This window comes from Mesoplodon mirus (assembly GCF_964341445.2).
Source record: "Mesoplodon mirus genome assembly, chromosome: 5".
Lineage (NCBI taxonomy): Eukaryota > Metazoa > Chordata > Mammalia > Artiodactyla > Ziphiidae > Mesoplodon > Mesoplodon mirus.
Window position 1 is genome coordinate 43,125,711 of NC_138980.1, and position 21,410 is coordinate 43,147,120.

A 21,410-nucleotide genomic window follows, 5' to 3' on the forward strand; every position below is an offset into this window, starting at 1 on the left:
CTGTATAGCACAGGGAACCCTACTCAGTCCTCTGTAATGACCTATATGGGAAAAGAATCTAAAAAAGAGTGGATATATGTTTACATATAATTGATTCACTCTGCTGTACTGCAGAAACTAACACAACATTGTAAATCAACTATACTCCAATAAAAATTTTTAAAAAAAGCAAACGAGGGCTTCCCTGGTGGCGCAGTGGTTGAGAGTCCGCCTGCCGATGCAGGGGACACGGGTTCGTGCCCTGGTCTGGGAGGATCCCACATGCCGCGGAGTGGCTGGGCCCGTGAGCCATGGCCGCTGAGCCTGCGTGTCCGGAGCCTGTGCTCCGCAGCGGGAGAGGCCACAACAGTGAGAGGCCCGCGTACCGCAAAAAAAAAAAAAAAAAGGCAAATAGAAAAACTCAGGCCAGGCTCCTTTCCTTGTTCTGTCAAGGCACTTCCCACCTGCTTAAGAGGCCTTCCCTGCCCTCCCCAGACACTTCCATTATGGAAGTAATAAACTCTTTCATACGTTCCTGGCAGTAATGTGTTGTCAATCAAACCTAGGGTAGGGACCCCCCTAACACAGTAGGTTACCATAACAGTTATAGAAGGGGTAAGGTATTGTCAACTGAAAAAAATGTTCACAACCTGAAAGTTGAGAGTTGTGTTTTCTTCAGTGGACATACTGAGGACTTCGAGTCCGGGAGGCAGCATGTTAAGCAACCCTGAGAAAACTGCTCTGAGGAGGCGAGGGGGGAGCTAGGATATATAGGAGTTTTGCAACAAAGGGCAGGTAGTAGGAACAAAAGATTACTGTTAATAAAACTAGATACAGTAAGTCCCCTACATAAGAATGAGTTCTGGTTCTGAGAGCACGTTCATCAGTCCGATTTGTTTGTAATTCCAACAAAGTTAGTCTAGGTATCCAAATAACACAATCGGCTATATAGTACTGTACTGTAATAGGTTTATAATACTTTTCACACAAATAATACATAAAAAAGAATAAATAAAACATTTTTAATCTTACAGTACAGTCCCTTGAAAAGTACAGTAGTACAGTACAACAGCTGACATACAGGGCTGGCATCCAGTGAACACGCAAGAAGAGTGACTGACTGGAGGAGAGGGAGGAGGTGGGAGATGGTAGAGCTGAAGGATCCTCAGCAAGAGGAGACGGAGGGCAAGCTGCAGTTTCACTCACGCCTAACGTTGATGGAACGCTCATTTGCATCTTTGAAAGTTCGCAACTTGAAGGGTCGTTTGCAGGGACTTACTGTATCTCAAGTTAAGGAATTTAGCGCTTTTCTATGTATGGGAAGATGCAAGAGTCTGGGCTCACTGAAATCATTCCTGTATATGCATCTCAGCCATCTGGGGCCAGTATCCTGCGTTTTCACATCCTGAGTTTCCTCCGGGCTCACCTCACCATTTCGGCGCTGCAATCGCTGATGACTGTGACATCCTTTGCTTACTGATATGGCGGGCAATATTTTATTTCTCAGTATCTTTATCAATACACTTTGCTTAATTGTTCTATTGATAAATACTCCAGATTTTTACATATCAATGCATGCCACCCTTTATTTTTAAAAGGTAGAAATGATGATGAATTTATGTAATCCATTTTTTCTAAATATAGGGTTGGCCAAAATGTTCGTTTGGGTTTTTCCATAAGGTGGAAAAACCCAAATGAACTTTTTGACCAACCTAATAGATACATGGCTTGTTACTGTGGATGAAAAATGCTGCCTGCCATTATCAATAAACAAAGGATGTTGCAGCCATCAAGTCATCAGCCATCAAGCCATCCCCAACTGTGCACCCTGAGGGGATTCAGGGTGGAAAAAAGGATACTGGCCCTAGATAGTTAAGGTGCATATCAAAGGAATGTTTTCAGTGAGTCCAGAGTCTCGAATCTTCCCACATGTGGAAAAGTGCTAATTCATTAACTTGCGATATCTGGTTTTCTTTAATTAACAATAATCTTTTGATGTTCCACTACCTGGTTTTTATCGCAAAACTCCTATATATCCTGGCTTCTCCCTTACCTCTTTGGAGCCCCTCAGAGCTACCTGAGAGACGGCCTCCCAGGCTTGAGTCCTCAGGAAGTCCGCCAAATAAAACATAATTCTCAACTTTTATATTGTGCATTTTTTCAGTCGATATTACTAATTTTTGCTGCCAAAACCATGAATGAAAACTCAGATTGCCACCTTACAGGGCAAAAAAACATATACAAATTATGTTATTTTCCAAACTGAATTTCTCCTTAAAATTTTTATCATAAAATATATTCAGGGAAAAAATGTACAAAATGTTTTGTGGTAAGATTTAGTAATAATGTACACATCCTTGGAATCATCATGAAGATTTTTAAATGGCCTGTGGGCAGTGGTGAGGTGTCCTGATGTTCCCATCCCTGACTTATCTCCATCCTGCCCCATTCATGACCACTGTCCTGATTTGTTTATCTACAGACCCTTACCATCTAAATATTTTTCACTCAGCAGTGTTCTTTCAGTTTTACCTCCTTTGACCTATCGACAAACGAGTATTAATGGAATTCCATTGAAAAGGTTTTCCGGTGGTTTCTCTGCCTGTGTTTCACACATGCTAGTGTCTGAGGCTTCAAGGCTGGTCTAGGACTGTGGGGTTCATCCTCCCACCCGAGCCAAGTGCCCCTGAGGCCAGGGGACTTTTTAAAGTACCAAATGAGTGGGGGTGGGGAGGGGGGACAGAATTCTCCTAAAGGAAATGGTGAAAGATGAAAGTGGAACAGAGTCTTTTTTGGGGGGTGGGGGGTAGGAGCTGCTCTGCGGGGCTTGCAGGACCTTGGTTGCCAGACCAGGGATCCAACCCGTGCTCCCTGCAGTGGAAGCACAGAGCCCTAACCACTGGACGGCCAGGGAATTCCCGGAACAGCCTCATTATTACCGAATAGTGAGGATACAAAATTGTCCATGTTTGTGAAGGGTCACAGTTCTGTGCCAGGCCTTAGTGGCCTTATGGTTTGACGATGTGTCCTTGGAGAGAACATTTCCCACCCACTGCCAGGACAAGGTCGGCTCAAAGATGCGACCTCCAACCTCCTGTCACTCAGGCATGGGGGGCGGGGCCCTGTGAACTGTTCAATCAGGGGAGTCGCCGATTATTTTACGTGGTGGCGCTGCTTCGATGACGCCGGAGGCATGGACTGCGTGCTCAGTGCCGCTTGTTCTGGCAGTGACCGCATCAGCTCCTGCTGCCCTTAAAGGCTCCAGGTGGTTATGCCGCATTCTGTGTCGCTATGACCGGCACTTGCCGCGGCGGTCATGGGGTGGACAACCGGAAACTCCAGAAACCGAAAAATGGTAAGTGTGCGGGGTCAGGTGTTGGGAGAGGGGGGCGGTTGGACTGATGGAACCGGGCCTCCCGTGCGGCCAACTCCAGAGTCTGTGGACCCGAGTCAGCCGGTGGCGCACCACACAGCCTAGGGGCTGGGTCGACAGCCGGGACCCCCCGGGTGTCCTGTCCTGTCCCTGCGAACCCGAGTCTCCCCCACACGGCACGGTGGCCATAGGGAGGGACTCGGGGCAATCGTGACTCGGTCTCTGGGGTACACTGTGGGAGCAGCTGTGCTCTGGGGGTGTCCGGTTCCCCCCTTCTCTCCAGGGGAATCATTTTACTCTCACTTTTTAAAATGTTTGAGGAACAGGATCTCAAATCCACGACCCTGTCCCCCCAGGCTAGCTCTTCCTAGGGCTGGCAATAAATCCCTAAACTTACAGATGTTTCCCCGCATTCCCAAATGCCATCTTCCCCTCTGCAGTTCATAGTATCACTATTAACTGTTTTTCTCCGTGGTGCGTTTCAAACGGATGCAGTATTTTAATTGTTTAATCATTTATCAACAGAGCCCTTTTTAAAGATTTATTGTTATAGCTGTTTTACTTGAGAGGAAAGCAGAGAACCACCACCTGGAATACGTTATATGGAATGCTTGTGCCTCTCCTCTCAAAATCTTTCTTGGTCACGGACATCCTATGGGAAGACCTTTGGGTGGAGGGTCCTCTTGAGAAACTTTCCTGGGTGATCTTTTTTCAGCACTGCCTCCGTTCCTGAGTTTCTCTCTTTGAAAAGATTTATTCACTTATTTGAAACTCAGTTTTTCAATAAGTGTAAACTTTATTTATTCAGTAGACCTGGGGAGACAGTATAAAGTTTTTCCAAAGAGGCAAGAAAGGTGAATTTCAGAAAAATATTTCATTATTACATTCTGTGTATTAAAATTTTTGTTTTCCTTCCCCCCCCGCCCCCGAGTGGATGTAGTAATATTCTGAGGTCTTTTGGGTGATTTCCAATGGCATATCAGGACTTAGACTTGCAAAATATAGAAGTGTTCCAATACGATTTTCTACAAATCAGTTTCTTTTTTTGGAATTAATTCATTGACATCTTCATTTTCTGACAGGAGTAGATGTTTTGGGATTTTCCTGTTGAACAAATAAAATTGCCTTACAGTCTTCTCTCTTCCTTTACACATAAACACTGGGTTGAGTGATTTTTCTGGATTATTGAAACACTGGGTTTATGTCATTTAAATTATCATTGGTGATCCAAAGTATTGTGACTGGAGCAAAGGCCTGAGGCTAGTGACTCCAAACGAAAGTTCCCATCAGGAGCCGGCAGTGGGGGGGTTTGCTTTGGCCTAGATGTTTTATGTTTGAGTTCTGCATCCATGATATAGGTGCACTCGGAGTGTATTTTGTGTATTAAAAAAGTCTGTGGTCAGAGGTTCTGTCTCCTGGACAAAAAGTTTATGAATTTGGGAGTTTGAGTTGGATCTTAAACTGAATCTGCCTGAGAGTTTCCTCACTTGTGAGAATGTGAGGAGGGTTCTCTCCAGTGACTGCTCAGGTGTCCCTACCCTCCTTCACCAGGGATTGACCCACCTTAGGGGTTGTATCTCAACCTGGGTATCTAGACCCCAAGCTTGAGAATGTGTTTAACTTTCTGAATGTGGGTTTTCGTTCTCAACTGTGGGCAAGCAGGCTTCTTACCTGAGCTGATTTGAATATTTGTGTTTCTTTTCTTTAGATGCCCTTATCTATTGGATATTTCAGTCCTTTAGCTCTAGTTTCCCTTAGCAGTTTGCAATTGTATTTCCTTGGTGAGTGTATATGATTTTTGATTTCTTAGGCTTTGAAAAATATAAGTTGATTGAAAAATATGTGTTTAAGGCAAGAAAATCCTGGAACCAAACAGAATTTCTGCTCCTTTTAGACAACAGAATCTTAAGCTGTGAGATGGGTATGTTTAGGTTCTCAGGTACATTTTTCATTTTTAGATCAGTTTTTGTATGTGCTTGTCCCTAGAGAACTTTGGTATTTAAAAGTCTGTACAATTCTTAAGGTAAGTGAATTTCTACTTGTATTGATGAGTGAAAAAAACTATTGAATTTCTGTTTTAATTGGTATGAGAAAAACTACTCAAACTTAGGAAAGTCTTTGAAAATCCTAGTAGGTTTCTTCATGGATTAAATGCAAACCCCCTAATGCATTATAATATGCTACTCATTCCTGACCATATCCTGAGTGTGAAATATAGTGGAGGGACAAACTATGATGTCATTTGTCCTTTTGGTTAGAAAGACATTTGAAGTTTTTCACTTTCTACAGTTTGCAGTTTTATACCCAATAGTGTTTAAAGATTTAAATTTAGAATGATTTTCTATGTAGAAAAATTAATTTAAAAATAAGTTTAAAGTAGCAAAAGTTAATTTAAAAACAGACTACTAGGTAGGAAAGTATGGTGTATATAAATTTCTCTTAATTTTAAATAATGCTTATAAAGGATTTAAAAAATTGTAAGGTATAAAACAGTGAGATTTCCGGTTTTTTAGAATATTTTAGGCTTACAGAAAAATTGATCAGAAAGTACAGAGTGTTTCCACTTGACCCCTCTGCATCCACACAGTTTGTACTATTTTTTTACATCTCATATTATTATGGTATATTTGTTACAATTGATGGATCAATATTGATACTATAAAGTCCACTGTTTATATTAGCCTTGACTCTTTGTGTTATACAATGTAGGGATTTTGGCAACTGTATAATGACATGTGTCCATCATTTCTATATCATATAGAATAGTTTAACTTTGCTAAGGATACCCTGTGCTTCACCTGTCCATTCGTCCCTCCCTCAAACCCCCAAATCCTTCCCAAGCAAAGATCTTTTTACTGGCTCATAGTTTTATCTCTTCCAGAATGTCCTATACAGTAGGAATCATACAGTATGTAGCCTTGTCAGAGTGTCTTCTTTCACTTAGCGATATGCTTCTAAGTTTCCTGTTTCGTTCAGGCAAATTATGCTCAGAGACTGAGATTGTCTTTGCCAGTAATTTATTTAACACAGGTTCAACTGAGGGAATTATAATTTATAATATTTCACAAGCCAATAGCAAATAGGATAATGTCTCTTAATAAGCCAGTAAAGAAATAACATACCCCAAACCAATGATAGTTTAATTACACTGTTGTTCCAGCCAAAGGGAAGATGAAAGAAATAAAGACCAAATTTAGTTGAGTTGCACCTTTATGTGAATTGGTTCTTGATAGCGTCAGTCCTTCCAACTAAAAGCTGGGTATCAGATGCCCGTTTAGATCCCTCCCTGCTGGGCAAAGGCACTAGTGTTGTCAGGCAAGGTAGGCTGCTTGGTCCAGGGACCATTTCATGGCTTGCACCACTGCCTATGAGGAGTAGGCTCACCAAGGCAAAAACAAATATGTCCCTTCCCTTCCTGAGACTGCTGCTTGGTTTATCTCCACTGCTATCCAAGAGTAACCTGGCCACAGCAGGAGCAAGTGTCTCGTGATCCTCTGAGAGCTTTTTTTTTTGCAGTACGCGGGCCTCTCACTGTTGTGGCCTCTCCCGTTGCGATGGAGCACAGGCTCCGGACGTGCAGGCTCAGCGGCCATGGCTCACAGGCCCAGCCGCTCAGCGGCATGTGGGATCCTCCCAGACCGGGGCACGAACCCGTGTCCCCTGCATCGGCAGGCGGACTCTCAACCACTGCGCCACCAGGGAAGCCCTGAGAGCTTTTTAGATTACCAAAGAGTAGCCTTGCCCAGACTGAACACTCAAATTAAGTCCTCACAAATTCCTGGTATTTAACGTTTAAATGTCCGTCACATGATTGTCACTCCTCCACATGTTCATAATGATAAGAACAATTTTGATGGCGTCCTCCTGACATGGCCTCGCAAAGTAAACAAATTCACTCTTGGACCAAAACATCTTTACTTGAGCCATAAACAAGTAGATCAAAACAACTTCACTTAAGCCATAAATGCGTAAATTTGAAATTATAACAGACCAGTACACAGCAGCTTCCTCCTTGTCTGTTGATAGCTTGATAGCTCATTTCTTTTTATCACTGAACAATATTTCATCATGTGGATATACCACTGGTTGTATATTCATTCTACTATTGAAGGATATCTTGCTTAACTCTTATGTCTTGGCAATTATGCATAAAACACCTATAAACACTGATTTGCATATTTCTGTGTGAAGACAAGTTTTCAACTTATTTGGGTAAATATAAATATACAAGGAGTATAATCTAGGAGCTAGATCCTATGATAAGGGTATGTTCAGTTTTGTGAAAAAACCGCCTGTCTTCCAAAGTAAGCATACCATTTTCCATTTGCATCAGCAATGAGTAAGAATTCCTGTAGCTTTACATCTTCATCAGTATTTGGTATTCTGAGTGCTTTGTATTTTACCTGTTGTAATAAGCGTTTAGTGGTATCTGTTTGTTTTATTTGCAATTTCCTAATGACATTTGATGTTGAGCTGCTTTTCATATGCTTATTTAACATCTGTATATCTTGTATATCTTCTTTATTGATGTGTGTGCAAATCTTGTGAGTTGTTTGGCATGGGGTGTCCAACACTGGAGCTTGCTGGCCGTTGAGTGGAGCTGGGTCTTAGGGTTGAGACAGAGATCTCTGGAAGAGCTCTCGCTGATTGATATTACATGGGGTCGGGAGGTCTCTGGTGGTCCAGTGTACTGAACTCGGCTCTCCCACCTCAGAGGCTCGGGCCTGGCACCAGGCCGGAGCACCAAGACCCTGTCAGCCACCTGGCCAGGTATGTGGGGAGTTTCTTGCCCTCTGGGAAGTCTGAGGCCTTCTGCCAGCATTTAGTAGGTGTTCTGTAGGAGTTGTTCCACATGTAGATGTATTTTTGGTGTATTTGTGTGGAGGAAGGTGATCTCCACGTCTTATTCCTCCACCATCTCTACTGGATATCTGTCTTATATTTTAAAAGCTCTTAGTTTCATTGATTTTTTTTTTTTACTCTCCTCTTAGGCTTTTTCATTTATTTCCACTGTGATCTTTGTTATTTCCTTCACTTTATTAACTTTGGCGTTTGTTTTTTTCTTTTTTTCTAGTTCCTTGAGGTGTAAAGTTAGGTTTTTTGAGATCTTTTTTGTTTCTTGATTTATCACTGTCACTATGAACCTCCCTCTTCAAAATGCTTTTGCTGCATCTTGTAAGTTTCAGTATGTTACACAGTAGTCCCCCTTTATCTGCAGTTTTGCTTTTTACAGTTTCAGTTACCTGCAGTCAACTGTGCTCTGAAAATATCAAATGGAAAATTACAGAAATAAACACTTTTAAAATACTTTAAAAATTTTTTAAATAAAGTTCTGAATTGTGCATTGTCCTGAGAAGTGTGATAAAACTTTGTGCCATCCTGCTCCATCTTGCCTGTGATATGAATCATCCCTTTGTTCATTGTATCCACACTGTGTGTGCATGTGTATATATAGGAAAAAACCATTATATTTGTGGGGTTAAGTACTATTCATGGTTTCAGGCATCCATTCAGTGTCTTGGAATGTATCCCTCACAGATAATGGGGTTCTACTATATTTCCATTTCATTTGTCTCAAGGTACTTTTTAAAACTTCTCTTTTGATTTCTTTAACCTATTGGTTGTTCAGTATCATGTTTAATCTCCACATGTGAATTTTCCAGCTCTCTTCTCATAATCGATTTCTAGTTGTATGGCATTGTGGTCGGGAAAGATGCTTAATATGACTTTAATCTTAAATTTATTAAGACTTGTTTTATGGCCTAACATATGCTCTCTCCTGGAGAATGTTTGATGTGCCCTTGAGAAGATTGTGTATTTTGTTGCTTTTGGACAGAATGACTGGCTTAATATGTCACTGAAGGCCAGTGTTTCTTTGTTGATTTTCTGTCTGAATGATGTATCCACTGATGAAATTGGGGTATTAAAGTCCCTTTCTGTTATTGTATGGCTTTCTACTTCTCCCTTTAGATCTATTAAATTTTGTTTTATATATTCAGATGTTTCTATTTTGAGTGCATAAATGTTTACAAATGTTATATCCTCTTTTGGGATTTACTCCTTTTTCATTATATAATGACCTTTTTGTCCCTTATAACAGTCTTTGTCTTAAGTCTATTTTGACTGTTATAAGGATAGCTACCCCAGCTTTCTTCTGGTTTCCATTTACATGGAATATTTTTTTTCCATTCTTTCAGTCTTTGTGTGTACTTTTATCTCAGGTGAGGTTTTTGTAGGCAGTATATAGGTGAGTCTTTTTTTTTAAATCCATTTAGCCACTCTGTGTTTTGATGGGAGAATTTATTATTTCTTTTACATTTAAAGTAATTATTGATAGGTATGTCCTTATTGCTATTTTGTTCACTGTCTTCTGGCTGTTTTGTAATTCCTATTTTCCTGTCTTCTTTGCTTGCTTAGATTCCTGTCTTTTTTGGTATGCTTAGATTCCTTATCTTTATCGTTTGTGTATCTACCACAGGCATACCTCAGAGATATTGCAGGTTCAGTCCACTGCAATAAAGCAGTTATCACAATGAAGCAATTAGCACATGAATTTTGGTTTCCTAGTGTATATAAATCTGTGTTTACCCTATATCAAGGCCTATTAAGTGTATAATAGTATTATGTATAAAAAGTGTACATACCTTACTTTTAAAATATTTTAGAGCTAAAAAATACCAATCATCATCTGAGCCTTCAGTGAGTCATTGTAGTAACATCAAAGATCATTGATCTCAGATCACCATAACAAATAGTATAATCATTTAATAATTTGAAAGGAGAAAGGGGAATCAAGATGACAGGGTAGGAGGATGTGGAACTCACCTACCCCTACAAACACATCAAAAATACTTCTACAGTTCTCACAGAAAATTAACTGGAACCTGGCAGAAGAACATTTTGGGTTTGTTTTTTTTTTTGGCCCACGCCACACAGCTTGCAGGATCTTAGTTCCCCAACCAGGAATCGAACCCACGCCCCCTACAGTGGAAGCACAGTCTTAACCACTGGACCACCAGGGAGGTCCCCACAAGAACTTCTGTACAACCAAAGCCGCAAGAAAGATCTCCACATAACTGGGTAGGACAGAAAAAAAGACATCAGGTTGGGATCTGTGCCCTTGGGAGGGATCTGAAAGGAAGAGAAGGTCCACACGGGCAGCCCCTCACCTTGGGGAGCAAGCAGGTGGAGCCACAATCTGTGTGTCCCAGTCCTGGCATCCTGTGGAGAGGAGACTACTAGCCCCCTTGGCTGCTTGGAGAACCACTAGGACAGTCAGAAGGGCTGGAGAGGCCAAGACACTACTCGCAAGGATTGTGCACATGCTGGCTTGTCAGCCATCAGGGCAGAGAGAGCCTGGCACTGGCAGCTGCTGCCTCACCACTCCCCAGTCTGAATTGGGCAAACACCCTGGCCCTGCACACTCCACGCCACAGCCTGGTGGGAGATCTGGGCCAACTGGGCCCTGGGAAAAGACTCGGTCTGGACACAAAGACCAAGGGTCTTGGGTGTGATCTTGGTGGGGCGGCTGGAAGCAACCATTGTCCTTGTGCACACAGGGCAGCACCCCAGGAATCCCGGGCAGACAGGCCCTGGGAGAGGACTCAGTCTAGCTATGCAGAGACAGCCCGGAGAGCCCGGGGTGTGATCCAGCAGGGCAGCAGCAGACATTGTCATGCGTACAGGGACGTGCAGCAGCTCATCTCTCGTTGCCCATAACAGGCGATTCCCTATGCATAGGGCAAGTGAGAACACCCACATCAAAGTGGGTAGAAGCTGAGGCACAGTCTTACCATAACCAACCCCCCCTGCCCCCGCATGGCACCCCACCTTCAGGAAGGCACTCAAAACTCCAAGCTTCTCCTTGAGGAGAAAAGGGTTTAGACCCCACACTTGGCACCCCAGCTTTTAAGAGTCACACATGAAGACAAGCCCCCCAAACATCTAGCCTTTCAGGGGTGGGTCCATAACCGCACAGCATGTGGGATCTTAGTTCCCTGATCAGGGATGGAACCCACACCCCCTGCAGTGGAAGGGCAGAATCTTATAACCACTGGACCACCAGGGAAGTCCCAAAACATCTAGCTTTGAAAACCAGTGGGGCTTGTGTCCATGAGACCAACAAGGCTATAGTGAACTGAGAACAGTTCTTAAAGGGGCCTCTTTTCTAATGTTTCACCTGTTTATATCATTTTCAGACACGGCTTATTTTATTTCAGTTCACTTTATTGCACTTTACAGATAATGCATTTTTTGCAAGTTGAAGGTTGGTTGTAACCCTGTGTGAAGCAAATCTATCAGCACCTTTTTTTCAATAGCATTGGCTCACTTTGTGTGCCTGTCGCAATTTGGTAATTCTCACAATATTTCAAATTGTTGTTACATTTGTTGTGGTGGTGTGTGATCAGTAATCTTTGATGTTACTGACACCACTTGCTGAAGGCTCTGATGATGGTTAGCATTTTTAGCAATAAAGTATTTTTAAATCAAGGTATGTACATTGTATTTTTATACATAACGCTAGTGCACACTTAACAGAGTACAGAATAGTATAAACATAACTTTACATGCACTGGCAAACAAAAAAATTCATGTGATTTGCTTTATTGTGGTAGTCTGGAACTGAACCCTCATTGTCTCCAAGGTATGCCTGTACCTTCTAATGAATTTCTTCTACTGTTTCTTGTAAAACCAGGTGTATTGATATCAGTCCCTCAATTTTTCTCAGAAAGTATTTCTCCGTCACTTTTTTTTCCTGAGATGCAGCAGTCCTAGAGATTTTTTTTTAATTACAAAGGCTTATCGGCTTTTTTATATTTTTTAATTGAAGTATAGTTTATTTACAGTGTGTGTTCATTTCAGGTATATGGCAAAGTTATTCAGTTATTATATATTCAGTTATTTAATTTATATATATATAATTATTTTCCAGATTCTTTTCCCATATAGGTTATTACAAAATATTCTCCCTCACTTTTGAAGAATAATTTTGCTCGACACAGAGTTGTAGGATGGTGTTTTTTTACATTGTGCACTTTAAATATTTCATTCCATTCTCTTGCTTGCATAGTTGGGGGGTTTTCTTTGTTGTTTTGTTTTTGGTATGTGAATGTTTACAGCAGCTTTATTCATAATCACCAAAACCTGGAAATAACTCAAATGTCATCTGGTGAATGAATAAATTATAGTACATCTGTACAATGCAATCCTACTCAGCAATAAAAAGTAATGAACTATTAATATATGCAACAACAAGGATAAATCTTATATATATATTTATTGCTAAGTGAAAGAACCCAGATTCCAAAGGATAAATACAGTTTGATTCCAGTTATATGATATTTCTTGCTTGCATAGTTTTTGAAAAGAGGTCTGATTTAATTCTTATCCTTAAGTAAAACTAAGGTTTGTTTTTTCCCTCTGGCTTCTCTCAGAATGTTCCCTTTGTCTTTGAGTTTTCTCCAGTTGAAAATGATGTGCTTGGCAGTGAAGTTTTTGGTGTTCTTTTTCTGTTTTTCATGTTTTGTGTTTTTCTTAGCTTCCTGGATCTGCAGTTTGCTGTCTATCACTAATGTTAGGAAAATCTCAGTGATGATTGCTTCACTTGTTTTTTTGTTCCTTTCTCCTTTTCTATCAGGTATTCTCATTGTGTGTATTTTACACCTGCTGTCATTGTCCCAAAGTTCTTAGATGTTGTATTCTTTTTTGTCTTTGCATTAGGCCCTGGTGAAATAGTCTCTTTTGAGGATAGGCCTTGTTAAGAATAGCTGTTTCAAAATAGCTTCTTTCTGTCTTTCCAATTTTGGAAACAGTGGTTTGCTCTGTGTCTTCAGTTCTTTGTTTTTTTTCTTGTGAGGTTAGGAATGATAGTTTCTAAGTTCATTATACAATGAACAAGAAAAGAGAAGTCTCTGTCTCCAGTTTTTTATGTTTGACTGCTGACAGCTTTGAAGCCTCATCCCTCCTTCCTCCTCTTGTGACCCACATGTATCCATGATGATAGGAAAGCCTTAGTTATCCTTCCTTTGGCAGTGACAAGAGATTCAATTCGTGCCTGCTCCTGCCCTTGTATGTGAACTCTCTCTTCAGTCCACCCACAACCTCAACTAAAAAATAAGTCCATGTACTTTTCCTTGCACTCTCAAGCCATTTCATGCCTTCTTGAGAGGCCTGCCTTACTCCTCAGAGACCTCAATTGTGGAAGTAATAAACCCTTTTGTACACTATTGGCAGTGTGTGGTGTCATCAACTTACGTATTCCTATATTCGGGGCTGGGTTGTTATGCTTCTGTGCACCATATGGGAGCTCAGAAATGAGAGATGTTGGGAGGATTGCCTCTGGAGTGGCTGGCCAGGAAACTTCCACCTGAAATTAGAGAATGGAGGTTTTACATTCTTTGGAGGAAAGCACTGTAAATCCTTTATGTATTATATAATCATGGGCAGATTCACCATCAGACCTTTGTGGAGGGTAGTGAATTCCTGTGCAATATGCAGCTCTTAACCTGTTCCTCAAGGTTATTTAGCAAGGGCTTTGACCAAAAAGAAATCTTTTAGCACTTTATCATTTCATTATGTGTGCCTTTGTGTGCTAAAAACTGGTGAGAAGCAGCTCTGAGGCTCATTGTGTATAGGGTTTTGTTGAGGTCTAAGTAGTTTTGTCTTTTTAGCATGTCATACCATGTGAAGTTGTCTGAGCCTTAACTTCTGAATAACTTCCTAGCTCCATGAATGGGACAGAGAGAGAATGGAGAAACTGCGTCTTCAATAAATTTTACACAAGCTAAAAGTACTACTTCTTTACAAGAATATTTGAATCTAGCCAGTTGCACCTGGCTATTTCTAATCACCTGGAGTAATTCTCAGGCCAGTATAGCAAACTGATCCTTGTCACAAGTTGGATTTCCACAGGCCTCCTGGACTGTCGTGTTTGGTGATGGGAATAGAAGAAAAGCTTCCAGTTCTTCACTGTGTTTTATTCCTTAAAAACTCCTGCAGATTTGACCTCATACATCAGTGGAGTGTACTGAGTTAAATGGTGTGTAATAACAAAGGAGATGAGTTATTTTCACAAGAAATTGATGTATTTAAAATGATACTTGATTCATTTGTGTAGCATTTCTCTCATTTCTCCAAGGTGCTCTAGACCCTGACATCAGAGAGCAATAACATTTAAAGTGATCACAGTGAAAATGAATAATTTGGTTGTGTTCATTATGCTGTTAAATTCATGAAGAAGTAAGTAAGGACATAGAGTCCGTTTCTGATGACCAAGACATAAAATAAATGTTTGAAGGTGACAGAATCACATGTAATCTTCCTATAAACTGAGTATAAATCCCCAGTTCTGTCAGATTCACACATCTTACTGGAAACATATTTGGGATGTTTTAGGACCCAGTGACCTTCGAGGATGTGGCTGTGAACTTAACCCAGGAGGAGTGGGCTTTACTGAATCCTTCGCAGAAGAAACTTTACAGAGATGTGATGCAGGAAACCTTGAGGAACCTGGCCTCAATAGGTAAGCATGACAACATTCCTTCACTTCTTCAGTTAGAGAACAAGTATTTCTTGCCCATCAACACTGTTCCAAGATGTGGAATATGGAAAAGGAATACAGTAGTCCCCCCTTATCTGCAGGGGATACATTCCAAGACCACCAGTGGATGCCTGAAGCTGCAGATAGTACTGAATCCTATACATACATACCTAGGATAATAAGTTTAATTTAGAAATTTGGTGCACAGTAAGAGATTGATAACAATAACTAAGAACAGAACACGTATAATAGACATGAACTTAACATGCATAAGTGTTAAGTGTCCATAACTTTTGCAGTTTGAGATGAGACAGCAAAACTAAGATCGATTTCTTTTTCCTTCTTCAAAATTTCACGATAGAAGATTCACTTTTCCTATACATCTTAGCAACATCAGTGTATGATTTTTTTCTTCCCTTAAATCAAGAACTTTCATCTTTTCACTTAAAAGAAGCACTTTAGGGCCTCCCTGGTGGCGCAGTGGTTGAGAGTCCGCCTGCCGATGCAGGGGATACGGGTTCGTGCCCCGGTCTGGGAGGATCCCATATGCCGCGGAGCGGCTGGGCCCGTGAGCCATGGCCGCTGGGCCTGCGCATCCGGAGCCTGTGCTCCGCAACGGGAGAGGCCACAACAGTGAGAGGCCCGCATACCGCAAAAAGAAAAAAAAAAAAAAAAAAGAAGCACTTTATAACTTTTCTTTGGCATATCCTAATTACCAATATCACTGTTCTTGCACTTTGGGGCCATCATTAATTAAAATAAGGATTACTTGAACACAAGCACTGCAATACCACCACAGTGATCTGAAAACTGAGATGGCTACTAAGTGATTGATGGGCAGGTAGCATATACAGCATGGATACACTGAACAAAGGGATGATTCACATCCTAGACAGGACAGAGCGGGACGTTGCAAGATTTCATCATACTACTTGGAAGCGTGCACAGATTAAATTAATATTTTCAGACTGCAATTGACCATAGGTAACTGACACCACAGAATGCAAAACTGTGGATAAGGGGGCACTGCTGTACATTGGTAAATAAACTAAGCATGGTCACAGCTCATCGTGGACCTAGAATCTAATATTTTTCTATAATTTCCAATAATTTGCATTATTTTTCTGGGTCTGCATTTTAGGAAAAAAATGGGACAATCATAACATTGAAGATTGGTACAAAATCCAAGGGAGAAAACTAAGGTGAGTCACACACAGTAGATAGCAGTGTGCCACATGAGAATCCTGGTATGTCATAAACTTTTTAAAATAAGCGAAAAAACAACCCCAGCTTCAAAGTTATCCTTAAATTTTTTTCACTGAAAACATTTACTTAAACATGACATAGATGTCCAGTGTTTTTGGAAACAATATTAAGAAACCCAATATATTAGTATTACTGTTTTCATAATAGCTATGTCAAGTCCTCTTACAGAGCTTTCAGTATAAATCACCCTCAAAAAATTCAGAAAGGGCAAAAAACCTTCACTTTTGCTATGAAATATAAAAATGTAATTCTAATATCCTACTAATAAATGTGAAATTGTTAAAGAAATCATTAATAATTTCTCATTTTTTACAGAAGTCATATGGTAGAAAAACTCTGTGAAAGCAAAGAAGGTAATCAAGATGGAGAAACTGTCAGCCAGATTCCAAATCTTAATCTGAACCAGGAAACTCTTTCTGGAGTAAAACCATGTGAATGTAATGTGTGTGGGAAAGTCTTCATGCATCATTCATTCCTTAATAGGCACATCAGATCTCACAGTGGACACAAACCATATGAGTATCATGAATATGAGGAGAAGCCATATAAATGCAAGGAATGTGGGAAAGCCTTCAGTTACCGCAAATCTGTTCATAGACATGAAAGGACTCACACTGGAGAGAAACCCTATGAATGTAAGGAATGTGGGAAAGCCTTCACATGGCTCACAACCTTTCGAAGACACATGATAACACACACTGGAGAAGGACCCTATAAATGTAAGGAATGTGGGAAAGCCTTTAGTTGTTCCACTTCATTTCGAGCACATGAAAGAACTCACACTGGAGAGAAACCCTTCGTATGTAAACAGTGTGGTAAATCCCTCAGGTCTCCTCTAGGTTTGAGAATACATGAAAGAAGTCACACTGGAGAAAAACCCTATGAATGTAAGCAGTGTGGTAAAGCCCTCAGTTGTCCCAGTTCCTTTCGAAGACATGAAAAGATTCACACTGCAGAGAAACAATATGAATGTAAACAATGTGAGAAAACCTTCAGTTCTCCTTTAGGTTTGCGAATACATGAAAGAATTCACACTGGAGAGAAACCCTATGAATGTAAGGAATGTGGTAAAGCCTTCATTTCTCTTTCAAGCATTCGTACACATATGATAACACACACTGGAGATGGACCTTATAAATGTAAGGAATGTGGGAAAGCCTTCATTTGTCCCAGTTCGTTTCGATCACATGAAAGGACTCACACTGGAGAAAAACCATATGAATGTAAACAGTGTGGTAAAACTTTCAGTTGGCCCAGTTCCTTTCGAATACACGAAAGAACTCACACTGGAGAGAAACCCTATGAATGTACAGAATGTGGGAAAACCTTCATTTATCGCACTACCTTTCAAGGACATGTGAGAAAGCACACTGGAGAGAAACCCTATAAATGTAAAGAATGTGGGAAAGCCTTCATTTCTCCCTCAAGTGTTCGAACACATATGATAATGCACACTGGAGATGGACCTTATAAGTGTAAGGAATGTGGGAAAGCATTCAATTTTCCCAGTTCATTTCGAATACATCAAAGAACTCACACAGGAGAGAAACCCTATGAATGTAAGCAATGTGGCAGAGCCTTCAGTTGTTACACATCCTTTCGAACACATGAAAAAACTCATACTGGAGAGAAACCTTATGAATGTACAGAATGTGGGAAAGCCTTCATTTATCGCACTACCTTTCGAGGGCACATGAGAATACACACTGGTGAGAAACCCTACAAATGTAGAGAATGTGGGAAAGCCTTCAGTCGACCCAATTCCTTTCGAAGGCATGAAAGATGTCATACTTAATAGAAACCTCTTGAATGTAAGCAGTGTGGGGAAAACATCAGTTGGCCTTCATTCTTACATGTGAAAACTCCCACTGGAAAGAAACCCTATATGTGTAAGAAATCTGAGAAAGCCTGATACAAATTAATCCATGTATAATGTGCCAGAAAAAAATAACATGAAAGAATAATTCTTAGAGTTATATTGTCTTTATCAGTGCTTCATTCTTAAAGGGGATCTGTCGACTGGATATTTACTACTTACGTTCAAAAATGAACACTGAAGTGAGAGAATTCTGTAAGTACTCTGTAAGCAATACTACATAATGATTAACAGGTATTGTTTTGTCCTCAAATCAATTAACATTTTTCTCTTTTCATTTTGAAGCCTGTTTGTTCCATGGTTGAATTGACATGTATTTCTAATATGTAGGTTGGTTTAATTTTTATGTTTTGATTGTTTTCTGTGGGGCTACTGATAAATGACATTTTGGTGTTTGTTGGGATTTTCGTACTGGCCTCCTGTAGTGCCAGGTATTGGATATTCCTTACCCATATATAGTCCATCCTTCTTATGAGAAAATCTACTCTTATTTTGGCCAGAAGAGCCTTATTTCATTTTCCTTACTAGTAAAAGATGGCATAAATTTGTAAATATCCTAGTGTATATAGTCTCATGTGAATTTCTATGTTTTGCCCTTTGCTCTTTGTCATTCCTTCTGGCTAGGATTTGAATAATAAAGAGTTTGCATTAACACATTATTGACCAGGGGATTTTTTCAGAAACTAACACCTGTGGCCAGCAATTTGTTACATAAATGAATATTGAAACACCCACGTTTGAGTAAATATCAACAACTTTTTTTGCACTTAATGTATTTATTTGAAACTTCATACATGTCTTACTAAAGCATTCTAATATTTCTTTAGAGTGTGATAGGCAGTATAGCAAGCACCTCTGTGCAGGGGAACAGAACATCTGTTACAAACATACTGTGTTTCACTGCACTTTCCCTTGGAAGAGCAGACTTTCTGGCGGCATTTTTTTTGGTCCTATGGGTATTATTTCCTCTAGAATATGTTCTTTTATTTTACTTGATAGTCAACAAGGTGGATCTTTGCAGTGTACTCTTTTAAAAACACCACAAGAAGGACCAGGTGCAGGACTACCACTGCATTCACCAGAATGGTCAGTTACCCATTCTCTAGCTACTGCTAACAAAAATTGCTTGTCAGTCATTTTACTCTGCGCATTAAGGCTACAATAAATTTTAAATGCATTGAATAAACCGCAGTTACTCAAATGGAAACCCACTTTCTTATACCATTTTCAAGTTTTCCAGAGGATTAAAAAAAAATTTTTTTTACATCTTTATTGGAGTATAATTGCTTTACAATGGTGTGTTAGTTTCTGCTTTATAAAAAAATGACTCAGTTATACATATGTTCCCATATTCCAGAGGATATTGAAGTTTGCTAGATACTGATCAGATTGATCAACTCCTTTAATATATTTATTATACACTAATATACAAGTGGACTTAGTCATCTGATGGCCAGTCCTCCTGTCTTCCTTTCCTGTAGATGCTATGGAGGCGTCATGAATAGTTGTCACCCTGCAGACTAGCTTCTTGTCTTTCCATGTAAGAAGAATCACTTCTCCCTTCCGTAAGAATGTCATTTCTCCCCTCTGTAGATTTTTAGATTTGTCCTTTAATTGGTTCGGTAGACCATGATTCTCTCTTATAGTCCCACAAACTCTGGTTTTAGTTTTCAACAATATTTCAGAAGTGGACACACTGTTGTAACAATTGTCTTGGTAAATATGGTGCCATGAACCAAGATAAGGTAAGACTGATAATACTGTTTCTTGCAGTTTCTTTACTTCACCCATGTAAATCTCAAGGTTGCATATATACCCAGTTTCACTTTCGCTAACAGTCCTGACCAAAATTCCGTATTTTGTAAGTTTTCCAGGATTTGAATCTGAGTTGTCTTCTCCACTTTATCAGTTCTCTCATCAAGTTATAGTTCTTGTTTGGGTGTACAGATTGATTGAAATTTTGGTAAAAAATAATCCAAAAGAGGTTTAACTTTTGAAATTCTTCAGGAAGTGGAGTTTTCTGAATTGTCATTAAAGTAAAGAAACGTCATTATTTGTTCTAACCTTCTTCTCGTCATAATCTTTGGAAAGATAGGTGTTTCAAGTAAGGGATCAGTCGACCAATATTCTTTCCAATGTGACTTTCTTATTTGTCCCATCGAAAGTATTAACCCAAGAAACTTCTTCATGTCACTATTGGTTACATCAGTCCATTTTAAAGCCTTATCATACTTTTTATATGATTTTTCATTCTGTTGGTGATACAAGTTTGTTTGAGAAGGAACCAGCTCAAAAAAGTTGTTACCAAAAATTAATTCTGTTACTTCACTAACACTTTGTGGGTTATTTGCACCTGGCACACCTGTAAAGTCTTCTGATTTTTGTGAAATGTTGTCTTCAATCCACTCTTCTGTAGAAGCAAAGGAGCATTCTCCAGCACTGTGAGTTTCATTTTCATTTCCTGTATCAGGATCAGTCACTAAGGTTTTTTGTCTTTTTTTGGTCTAATATTCACATCGTCTGAATCAGAACTATATTCTGAGACACTAGTATATACGTCACGTGGACAATCAGAGAAAGTATCTGCGTAAAATTCACCAAAAAAGTCTTCTTCACTCAAAATTTCACGATGCGTCATTTTTGAAAATTTTATGGTCATAAGCTTGCATTTATAATATATACAAGGTTGGAACAAAAACCTAACAGAGCAAAATGTGAATGGTAATGACAATCACAAGTTTTATAATGAACCTTGATGAATTTTAAGCTCTAACAACTTTGCACAGTGATGTTAATTGTATCACCCTCTAAAAATGTATTGGTATACCTCTGGTCAGTAACATTCAGGTAACAAAAGATGCATTAATACATCTCCTGTCAATAATGTGGACTTCCCTGGTGATCCAGTGGCTAAGACTGCGCACTTCCAATGCCAGGGGGCTGGGTTCAATCCCTGGTCAGGGAACTAGGTCCCACATGCTGCAACTAAGAGTTCGCATGCTACAACTAAAAAAAGAAAAATTCCACATGCTGCAACTAAGACCCAATGCAGCCAAATAAATAACTACTAAAAAAAATAATTGTTAAGACAGACCTGTCATTGAACAATAAAATGTAGAATTGGAGTTGGCTCTCCTACATTGTTTTGTCACCTGGGTAATGTGACATTTTCTATAATCCATTTCTCTTATAGTTCCATGTGAGAATTCACATGTAGCCTCACTCGCATGAGATTTGGAATTCAGAAATACAGGAGGCATTAGTCATATTTCAGCACCATGCAGGGAGACAGACATGTGTAGGAACTTTGAGGACACTTGTTGTAGCCTGTTTTCCTGATTCCTTAACCTTCCGATCCAGAGTATCCTGGAAACGAC

General features: G+C 39.9%; 1 protein-coding gene across 2 annotated transcripts; it reads left to right on the forward strand.

Annotated features, from left to right (window-relative positions):
- Positions 1–3,145: 3,145 nt before the first annotated feature.
- On the forward strand, positions 3,146–18,683 carry ZNF14 (zinc finger protein 14). Of its 2 annotated transcripts, XM_082622498.1 has the most exons (4): positions 3,178–3,334; positions 14,747–14,873; positions 16,033–16,093; positions 16,473–18,683. In XM_082622498.1, the coding sequence occupies exons 1-4, from the start codon at positions 3,296–3,298 to the stop codon at positions 17,950–17,952; spliced, it is 1,707 nt and encodes a 568-aa protein (XP_082478624.1). In that variant the 5' UTR covers positions 3,178–3,295; the 3' UTR covers positions 17,953–18,683. The 2 variants fall into 2 exon arrangements, with proteins under 2 accessions (XP_082478625.1, XP_082478624.1); XM_082622499.1 differs by lacking the exon at positions 16,033–16,093 and having other exon boundaries at positions 3,146–3,334.
- Positions 18,684–21,410: the final 2,727 nt, after the last annotated feature.